This window comes from Amblyraja radiata, chromosome 29 (genome assembly GCF_010909765.2).
Source record: "Amblyraja radiata isolate CabotCenter1 chromosome 29, sAmbRad1.1.pri, whole genome shotgun sequence".
Lineage (NCBI taxonomy): Eukaryota > Metazoa > Chordata > Chondrichthyes > Rajiformes > Rajidae > Amblyraja > Amblyraja radiata.
In genome coordinates, this window is record NC_045984.1 from 7,163,326 (window position 1) to 7,174,686 (window position 11,361).

At 47.5% G+C, this 11,361-nt stretch overlaps 1 protein-coding gene across 1 annotated transcript in view; it reads right to left on the bottom strand.

Annotated features, from left to right (window-relative positions):
- Window positions 1–10,900, bottom strand: part of LOC116989281 (guanine nucleotide-binding protein subunit alpha-11-like) — a 75,338-nt gene extending 64,438 nt beyond the window's left edge. The window contains exon 1 of the mRNA XM_033046492.1: window positions 10,315–10,900. Coding sequence (XP_032902383.1) covers window positions 10,315–10,468 — 154 coding nt within the window. The 5' untranslated portion in view covers window positions 10,469–10,900. The remainder of the gene's footprint in view (window positions 1–10,314) is intronic.
- Between the last annotated feature and the right edge of the window lie 461 nt (window positions 10,901–11,361).

Sequence of the window (11,361 nt, forward strand, 5' to 3'; positions counted from 1 at the left end):
TGTACCAAGTTAGATCATTGCAATCAGTGCAGTTCTTTGAGGATACACAAAAATGCTGGAGAAACTCAGCGGGTGCAGCAGCATCCATGGAGCGAAGGAAATACGCAATGTTTCGGCCCGAAACGTTGCCTATTTCCTTTGCTCCATAGATGCTGCTGCATCTGCTGAGTTTCTCCAGCATTTTTGTGTACCTTTGAATTTCCAGCATCTGCAGTTCCTTCTTAAACAGTTCTTCGAGGAACCTGAATGGTGTCAGCTACTGGAAAGAGGATTCGGAGAAGGAAAGCCTGGGGTGACTTTCACGATTCGCTGCTACCCAGGACTGTACCACCCTGCTGGGATGCACAATGAGCAATGGTTATGCCTTGTGACTCCCTGCAGCTGAAAATCTGCCAAGATCCACTTCCCAGGGGGACACCTGGAGGATCGAATGTAGAAACAGAGAACTGCAGATGCTGGTTTACACCAAAGATAGACACAAAGTGCTGGAGTAACACAACAGGTCAAGCAGCAGCACTGGAGATAAAGGATGGGTGACTTTTTTCTCTCCAGAAAACCAGAACCTTTTTCTCCAGAGATGCCGCCTGGCCCGTAGAGATATCCAGCACTTTGTGTCTACTTGAAGGAAGATGGGCCCCAAACATCTTCAGCTTACCGCAGGCAAGAGAATGAATTAAAAGCCTTGGAAGAGGATGGAAAGAATCAGATGTCGTCATGTTGAGATTTTTTTGAAAAGTATCCTCCCTTCTGTTCCAAAAATGAACTGGCCTTTAATAAGTATTGTTTTTTTAATTTAATTATTACTTACTTTGCAGTTGCTACTGATATTTTCTGGCAATTATATCAATGTTTATTTGAAGATAAGTTCTAGCTAAAGGCCATTTCATTGTATGGAACAGAAGGGAGAATGCTTTTCAAAAAAAATCTCAACATGTTGTCAACATCTTTCTCAGAAGAGGTTATTCACCTGAAACATGAATTTAGTTTGTCTCTCTCTTCAAGTAAGCTGCTTCTAGTTTAAAATGCCAATGTAGCTGAGACAGGCAACCCCTTGCTTGGCCCTAAAGTCTCCTCCTAACTGGTTCTTTCACCAGAGTCTCTGGATCAAACCCATCCAGCACTTCACTCTATCAAAGTCTTTGCTGCCTGTACCTTTGTGGTTTCCCCCTTTGGTACAATCTCCCACCAGTGCCCACCTGTGTGGTATCTCGCCACCCACGTCGATATATCTATGTGGTGACTCACTGCCAATCCACAGTGCCCACTGGGTGGTATTCCACTGCCCATCTATACACACACTTGGGTTTTACCTCACGGCCCATCACTACACACATCTGTGTGGTACCTCACTGCCAATTGACAATGTCCACCTGGATGGTAGACGAGGATGTCATCCAGGTAAACTGAGCCAAACTGGTTCAGCATGTCCTGGAGCGCATCATTAACCAGAGCCTGGAAGACAGCCGGGGCATTGGTCAGGCCGAAGGGCATTATGAGGTACTCGTAATGCCCGCTGGGTGTGTTGAAGGATGTCTTCCACTCATCTCCTTCCTTGATGTGAACCAAATGGCAGGCATTGCGTTGATTCGGCTTGGTAAACATGGTGGCATGCTGCAAGCAGTTGAAGACAGAGGAGATGAGTGGCAAGGGCCTCGATAGTCAATGCAAGGGCAGAAGAGGATGATGGATGAATTAAACCAGCTGCCAGAGACTCCAAAATGTATCTCTCCATGGCATTGGTCTCAGGAGCAGAGAGCAAGTACGGACCGTGGGGAAGTACCGGATAATAACTCAATGGCACGATCATGAGGGCGGTGAGGAGGTAAAGAGGTGGCTTGGAACTTACAGAAGACCTCTTTCAGGTCATGATACTCGGATGGTACTTTGAACAGGTCAAGATTTTCACTGGGAGCAACAGACACAGAGGTGAAGGGAAGACAAGCAGAGCGAAGACAATTAAGGTGACAATCCTCCCCCCAAGTGGAGATCTTGCCAGTGGACCAGTTTACTGTGGGATTGTGAGTAGTCAGCCAAGGCCGACCCAGAACGACAGGGGCATGAGGTGAATTTAGCAGGAGCAACTGAATTCTCTCCGATGGTTTCCAGTAACACACAGTTCTAGAGGGAGAGTAGAGAGTGATGCCATACCAATTATTCTTCCATCAAGTGCACTGGCTTGGCAGGGCTTCTTCTACTTTAACGGTAGGAATCAAAAATGTCCGATTAACAGTGATATCAATGAAGCTATCATCTGCCCCCGAGTCAATCAGAGCATTAAGTTTCAATAGTGTATCTCCAAAGCGTACCGTAATCAGAGTGAGTCTGGTGGGAATAGGAGGGAAATAAACCTTGCTCATCCATAATCCCCCTCTTGCTGGGGAGTGTTGGCTTTTACCGAGCAAGCAGCGATGAAGTGTCCGGTACCTCCACAACACCTCTCCCGTATGCGTCTCTGGCGCTCGGCCTCGCTCAGCCTGGTGCGGCCAATCTGCATATGCTACCCCTCCACTGGATCAGGACCGGGATGCATGGGGCTTCTTCCTGAGGGAAGTGAGACAATCGGCTCACCATGACGAGAGGATTGTGATGGATAAGGACACGGTTTGAGAGCCGCTGATAGATTGTCTCACTTTCGTTCTCTGGGCTGTTTATCTAACCGGACGGTTAAATCAATCAGCGCGTCCAGATCTGAGGGAAGATCCCGAGAGGCCAACCCGTCCTTCAGGTTCTCGTTGAGGCCATGGATGAAGATACTGAGCAGCAATCACTCTCTAAAGCAGTGGTTCAAAAATCAATAGCGTGATCAGCAAATGAGCGTACCCTCTGGTGGAGATGCAGCGCCCTCTGGGCTGCCTCTTTTCCGTCCAAAGGGCGGTCGAAAATCATTCTCAGCTCTGCCAAAAAACGGGCAAAGTCCTAGCTGTCTCTCCCAGGCAAATGTACCCCAGGCTGAAGCACGTCCTGACAGCAGGGGGATGGCATCGGCTACTGTGGAGCGTTGTGCGCTGAAGCGGGACGGTTGTAGCTCAAAAACCAAGAAACACTGGGATAGGAATGACCTGCAGGGAGAGGGATCGCCATGGTACCTCTCCGGGGTGGGAAGAACTGGTTCCAGATGGGCTGGAAGTGGATAGAGGCGGAGAGGCAACAGCAGGGATGGGAGGAATTGGTGGGGACGCGATGTTTGACAGGACTTGGTTGACAGGGTTTGCCAACTGCTGGATGGTCACCATGAGTTGGTCTATTCGAGCCTCATGGGCGCCAAGAGTGGAGCCTTGAAGTTGAACAGCCCTGCACAACCGAGCCAGCAAATCCTCAGGTTCGGAACAGGGAGCACCAAGACTTGTGTCGGGCTGATCACAATTGCCTGCCGAGTCCATACTGGCTGACTAATCTGTCAGGGTCTCCAAAATGGAAAGGACTCACATGCAGGCTCATTGATAAGTACTGAAGGAACCCCAAAATCCAAACGCGAATGGAACCAAAGGATATAAACCTGGAACCGACAGAACTCAGAACTGCCATCGAACCGACAGAATGCAGACCTGATTAGTCGGCACCCAACTGGTGATGATCACAGGTATTTATACCAAGTGATAGATTAGGGGAGCAGATTAAATGCAGGTGTAACTTCAAATAGCTCTGCGGAGGTATGTGGAAAGAGTCTCAAGTGTCTGGAGGCGTGGCAAGTGTGACAGGTCCCCCCTCATTCTTCTAAACTCAAGCGAGTCCAGGCCCAGTGCCAACAAATGCTCATCATAGGATAACCTATTTCTACACACTGCTGGGTGGCACATCACTGCCCATCTCAACAACCACCTGGATGGTACCTCATTGCCCATCTCTCCATCCATCTCTACACACACCTGGGTGGTACCTCACTGCCAACCATCTTTGCTGCCAACACTACCCATATCCAGTGCCCACCTGTATGTCATCTCTGTCAATCTCTACACTTCCATATGGTACCTCAGAATCTTTGGAGCCACCTATGCAGTAACTCACTCTGCCAACCTCCATAACTACCTGTGTGGCACGTCAAGCTGTACATCAGTGCCTCAGATCCCAGGATATGACAGCCCGCAGCCATGGCTGGTTGGAAGTCACTACTATCCTTCTTGAACCACAAAGCCCCATTCTGATCCCTCATAGTAGCATCGTCTTAACAGCAATCTTGATCTGGGAATAGCAGGTGCGAGGTGCACATCTTAATGAATCCACATAGAGCATTAATATTAATATGAATCCAACTGGTCCAGAACGCAGCCGCCCGACTCATCACCCACACCAAATCCTGGCATCACATCACTCCAGTCCTCAAACAACTTCACTGGCTTCCCATCTCCCACCGGATCACCTACAAAATCCTGATCCTCACCCACAAAGCCCTCCACCATCTGGCCCCCCCATATCCCCCTACCAACCCTCACGGTCCCTCAGATCCACATCAGCCGGTCTCCTCTCCATCCACAAGTCCAACCTCCGCAGTTTTGGGGACAGAGCCTTCTCCAGGGCAGCTCCCAGGCTCTGGAACTCCCTCCCCCAACTGATCCGCAATTCCGTGTCCCTCACCATCTGCCAGTCCCGCCTCAAGACCCATCTCTTCACCTCTGCCTATCCTTAGCCCCACGTCCCCCTCCCTTTTCATCTGTGCATTAATTGCCTCATATTGTGTTTTGTATTGAATTCTGTCTTTACTTTGTGTACTAGTCATGTCTCTACTATTTATTTCATTCCCCTTACATGTTTTTCCTCTACCTGCTAAAGTTTTGTAAGGTGTCCTTGAGACTCTTGAAAGGCGCCCATAAATAAAATTTATTATTATTATTATTAATATTTCAAATTATGATCAATTTCCTATCCTCAGTGTCTTAATTTCTGGTGTTGGATGAGAAAGTGAGTGTATCAAACTTTAAAACATAGAACAGCACAGCACAGGAATAGGCTCTTTGGCCCACGATATCCGTGCTAACATGATGCCAAGTAAAATTAATAGACAATAGACAATAGGTGCAGGAGTAGGCCATTCGGCCCTTCGAGTCAGCACCACCATTTACTATGATCATCCACAATCAGTACCCCGTTCCTGCCTTCTCTTCATATCCCTTGACTCCGCTATCTTTAAGAACTCTATCTAACTCTCTCATGAAAGCATCCAGAGAATTGGCCTCCACTGCCTTCTGAGGCAGAGAATTCCACAGATTCACAACTCTGTGTTAAATTATTTTTCCTCATCTCCGTTCTAAATGGCCTACCCCTTATTCTTAAACTGTGGCACCTGATTCTGGACTACCCCAACATTGGGAACATGCTTCTTGCATCTAGCATGTCCAATCCCTTAATAATCTTATATGTTTCAATAAGATCTCCTCTCATCCTTCTAAACTCCAGAGTATACAAGCCCAGCTGCTCCATTCTCTCAGCATATGACAATCCCGCCATCCCGAGAATTAACCTTGTGAATCTACGCTGCACTCCCTCAATAGCAAGAATGTCCTTCCTCAAATTTGGAGACCAAAACTGCACACAATACTCCAGGTGTGGTCTGACTAGGGCCCTGTACAATTGCAGAAGGACCTCTTTGCTCCTATACTCAACTACTCTTGTTATGAAGGCCAACATGCCATTAGCTTTCTTCACTGCCTGCTGTACCTGCATGCTTACCTTCAGTGACTGATGAACAAGGACCCCCAGATCTCGTTGTACTTCCTCTTTTCCCAACTTGACACCAATCAGATAATAATCTGTCTTCCTGTTTTTGCCACCAAAGTGGATAACCTCACATTTATCCACATTAAACTGCATCTGCCATGCATCTGCCCACTCACCCAACCTGTCCAAGTCACCCTGCATCTTCATAGCATCCTCCTCACAGTTTACACTGCCACCCAGCTTTGTGTCATCTGCAAATTTGCTAATGTTACTTGTAATCCCTTCATCTAAATCATGAATATATATTGTAAATAGCTGCAATCCCAGCACCGAGCCTTGCGGTACCCCACTAAACACTGCCTACCATTCTGAAAGGGCCCGTTAATCCCGACTCTTTGTTTCCTGTCTGCCTACCAATTTTCTATCCATGTCAGTACCCTACCCCCAATACCATGTGCTCTAATTTTGCCTTCTAATCTTTACATGCACATTATTCATGTCCCTCATTTCCCTGCATATCCATGTGCCTATCTAGTTTAGTTTATAGCTAAAGCATGGAAACATACCCTTTGGTCCACCGTCCATGTCGAATTACAAGGTTAATTCCCGAGATGGTGGGACTGTCATATGCTGAGAGAATGGAGCGGCTGGGCTTGTATACTCTGGTGTTTAGAAGGATGAGAGGGTATCTTATAGAAACATATAAGATTATTAAGGGTTTGGACACGCTAGAGGCAGGAAACATGTTCCCGATGTTGGTGGAGACCAGAACCAGGGGCCACTGTTTAAGAATAAGGGGTAAGCCATTTAGAACGGAGATGAAGAAACACTTTTTCACATAGAGAGTTGTGAGTCTGTGGAATTCTCTGCTTCAGAGGGCGGTGGAGGCCGGTTCTCTGCACGCTTTCAAGAGAGAGCTAGATAGGGCTCTTATAGATAGCGGAGTCAGGGGATATGGGGAGAAGGCAGGAACGAGGTACTGATTGGGGATGACCAGCCATGATCAGATTGAATGACGGTGCTGGCTCGAAGGGCCGAATGGCCTACTCCTGCACCTATTGTCTATTGTCTATTGAATATTGGTCACCCGTTCACGCATTTCTGTGTTATCCAACTTTCTCGTCCACTCTCTAAATGCTTGGGACAATTTGCAGAGGACAATTAAACTATAAACCCGCACGTTTTGGAGATGTGGGAGAAAGAGGAGCACACGGAGGAAAGCTATGTGGTCACAGCTAGAACGAGCAAACTCCACACAGACAGCAGCTGGGGTCAGAATCCAACCCGGGTCTTTGGTGCTGTGAGACGGTGTCACTGTGCTGCCCTCAAAGCCTCTAAAATGCCACTATCATATCTGCCTTCACTACCTCCTCTGGCAGCGTGCTTCAGACACCCACCACCCGTGGTATAAAAGAACCTGGCCCGCACATTCCCTTTAAACTTTGCCCCACTTACCTTTAAGCTATTCTCTCTAGTTTAGTTTAGAGATACAGAGCGGAAACAGGCCCTTTGGTTCACTGAGTCCGCATCAACCAGCGATCCTTGCACACTTACACTATCCTGTACACACTAGGGGACAATTTACAATTATACCCAACCAATTAACCTACAAACCTGTATGTTTTTGGAGTGTGGGAAGAAACCCGAGATTCTGGCGTAAACTCATGCGGGTCCGGGGGAGAACGTACAAACTTCGTACAGACAAGCACCCGTAGTCAGGATCGAGCCCGGGTCTCAGGTGCTGTAAGCCAGCAACTCTACCGCTGCACCTCCGTGCCACACAGTCTTTGACTTTTCCACCCTGGGAAACAGGTTCTGACTGTCTACCCTATTAATGCCTCTCATGATTTTTTAATATTTCTATCAGGTCTTCCCTTCGCCTCCAACGACCCAGAGAAAACAATCCAAGTTCTGAAGAAGCCCAGTACAATCAGAAGAACAACAATCATTCTGGTCTCAGCAAGCATTCTGAAGAAAGGTCCCGACCAGTAACGTCACCTATCCATGTTCTCCAGAGATACTGCCTGACCTGCTGTGATACTCCAGCATTTTGTATCCAGGATTGTCCAACCTCTCCTCATCGCTAATGCCCTCTAAAGGGCCCGTCCCACTTTCACGATCTAATTCACGACCTTTATTAGTCGTGGACATTTTTCATCATGCTAGAGCAACGCCCCGACTTACTTGATGCCTCGAGTACCTACGACTAGCATCACGGCCTGCTATGACCTACCTACGACCTCCTACGACCATGCTTTGAGTACGAGTCAAGGGCAAACTCAGCAGAGGTTGTGAATTAGGTCATGAAAGTGGGACAGGCCCTTAAACCAGGCAGCATTAGATCCATACAATGTTTTATCAGTGTGCAGATTAACAAATGGATCATTTATAATGTTCCTTCTTGACTCGCGGGCTTAGGGTGCACCTTGCTAAAATCACATTGGAGTGAGGCACCTTCTGACAGGAAAGCTTGTGGCGTTTGATTCAAGTTAGTGTTTGATTCAAGTTAGTAAGCTTGTGTTACACATCATATTCTTGCAATTAAATGTCAGGCGTGGCTCAGCGAATACCTGCCTCTGAGTCAGAAGACTGAACCTTCAGGCCCAATGCTGAGACTAGACCAGGGTTTCTCCAACTGTGTTCATATATCATTGGAAAGATGCACTGGAAGAGTTGAACAATGAATGGAATAAAGCCCATTTAGAGTAGGGCAACGGGAGCTGTTGGTAACTCAATTAAAGGTGGGGGGGGGGGGGCAGAAACTTGATGGGGTGGGACGGTGGTCCATTGAACGATTAATATTTAAAGTTGGCATTCAAGGGGTTAAACTTGGAAATGAGTAGTGGTGGAAATTACTGAATGGGAAGACTTCATAGAAACATAGAAAATAGGTGCAGGAGTAGGCCATTCGGCCCTTCGAGCCTGCACCGCCATTTGATATGATCATGGCTGATCATCCAACTCAGTATCCCATCCCTGCCTTCTCTCCATACCCCCTGATCCCTTTAGCCACAAGGGCCACATCTAACTCCCTCTTAAATATAGCCAATGGACTAGCCTCAACTACCTTCTGTGGCAGAGAGTTCCAGAGATTCACCACTCTCTGTGTAAAAAATGATTTCCTCACCTCGGTCCTAAAAGTCTTCCCTCTTATCCTTAAACTGTGACCCCTAGTTCTGGACTTCCCCAACATCGGGAATAATCTTCCTGCATCTAGCCTGTCCAACCCCTTAAGAATTTTGTAAGTTTCTATAAGATCCCCCTCAGTCTTCTGAATTCCAACGTGTACAAGCCGAGTCTATCCAGTCTTTCCTCATATGAAAGTCCTGCCACCCCAGGAATCAGTCTGGTGAACCTTCTCTGTACTCCCTCTATGGCAAGAATGTCTTTCCTCAGATTAGGATTTCGAGTCACAGAGGTGTACAACGCTGAAAAGGCCCTTTGGCCCACCTTGTCCATACTAACCAAGTTATCAAACGCAGGCAAATAATACAAGTAAATGCAGCAAATTTGTTTGCGTTTGTTTTATAGCCGCTTTATAAACACTTCCTATCCATATATTTACCCAATATATTTTAAATGAAAGTTAAAAAAAGTTCAGAAACCTCTGAGACTCTGGAGACCAATAGTAGTACTGGGTGAGTGTGGGATGCTGTTATTTATCAGGGGTGCCCTTTATTTTTCCACCTGAGACATTAAACCACGGGTTTAAGAAGGAACTGCAGATGCGTGAAAATCGAAGGTAGACAAAAATGCTGGGAAAACGTTGCCTATTTCCTTCGCTCCATAGATGCTGCTGCACCCGCTGAGTTTCTCCAGCATTTTTGTCTACCTAAGTTAAATCACGGACCCATTTGACCTCTCGCACAGATCCCATTCCGTGTGTCCAACACGACAGTCGTTGACTGTCTGAATAGAATAAGTACGTTACAGCGTCCACCGAACGCCTTGGGGCGCTGTGAGATGGTGAAAAATCAAAGTCTACTTTCCGCATCGCTTTCATTAGCCGGTGATACTAACTTTGCCGATCGAGGTACCGCATGGGTGCGAGGAGTCACTGTCTATCATCCGACTCCAACTCCAACACAGACGGACGACTGACTCACTAACCACAAACCATGCAACCCTTCTTTCAACAACAATACTTTTTAAAAAGCTGTTTTAAAAAGTTCGACAAACAACTTCCTCTGTAGAACGTAACAGACATTTCGGTTGTCGTGGAAATTGAGGTGCAAGGGACTGCAGATGCTGGAATATGGAGCAAAACTGCTGGAGGAACTTCTTAAAGGAGGGCCCCAACCAGTCTGAAGAAGGGTCCCGGCCCAAAACTTCACCTATCCATGCTCTCCAGAGATGCTGCCTGGCCCGCTGAGTTACTCCAGCACATTGTGTCTTTTTCTCCCGCACATTGTGTCTTTTTCTCCCCCACAACACAAAAAAAAGCCAATTTCCCCGCAACAGATGCTGCCTGGTCCGGCTGAGTTCCTCCAGCACATTGTCTTTTTGCATCTGCAGTTCTTTGTCTCCCTCTCCAGATGCTGCCTGGTCCGCCTGAGTTCCTCCAGCACTTTGTCTTTTTGCATCTGCAGTTCCTTGTGTCTCCCTGCCCAGATGTTGCCTGGGTCTGCAGGGTTCACTTAATTGAGTCGGGGAGTCGCTTACCCAACAGCAGTAGCTTGAGGTCCCGCTTCCGTCTCTTCTTTTGCTGAAGCAGCGCCTGGTTGATCTTTGTGTTGATGTCAAACGCCACCTTCTCGTCCTCTGTCATGCAGCAGGAACAGGGGCAGCGAGGCAGGAGGCGCCGACGAGCGGCCATGTGAGCAGGGAAGCCCCGAAGCCTCGCTGTCTCCCTGTCTCTCCCCACACACACACACAACTCACTCACAGAGCTGAAACTGGATGTAGATCGCCAAACTTCCCCTTCAATCTGCCAAATCCAAACTTTCCCCCAACACAGAATCGACTCCAGCGACCTCCCTGCCGGTAACAGGCCGGCTATGGAAGCTTTTTGAAAGCTTCTTCTTCAGTGTGAGTAAGAGAGCGAGAGAGAGAGAGAGAGAGAGAGAGAGAAACTCCTTTAAAACTCGCGGATTGGAAGAAAATCTAGTTTCAAAACACCCCGAGAGCCAAGAATCTCTGGCACGCCCACAATGAAATCATACTGAATCTGGCAGTCGAGTGAACTCATTTGGTGCCGGCGACTTCATCCCACTTGGAAAGTCTTGAACGACAAGTCGAGTGGGTAGATCTGGAACCAGCGTTGTGTAAACCGTGCCAACCATGGCGGGATGCTGGCCACAGGGGTTCAAAAGTTAATTATTATCACGTGTACCAAGGTACAGTGAAATTGTCTCTGCATACAGGTCAGTAAGAATATTGCCGTACGTAAGTACAATCCCCGGTTAAGTACAGAATGCATAGAGACAGCTCACTATATGCAAGTCACCAGGATTTGGCACCATTTTCACCTTCCCAGCTGCAGTTGCCTCCAATTGGTCAGCCCGCAAACTGTCCTCCCTCTCCTCACCAGCCATAAGTTCAAAAGTTCATAAGTGCTAGGAGCAGAATTATGCCATTCGGCCCATCAAGCCTACTCCACCATTCAATCATGACTGATCCATCTCTTCCTCCTAACCCCATTCTCCTGCCATCTTCCCATAACCTCTGACACCCGCACTAATCAAGAATCTATCTATCTCGGCCTTAAAA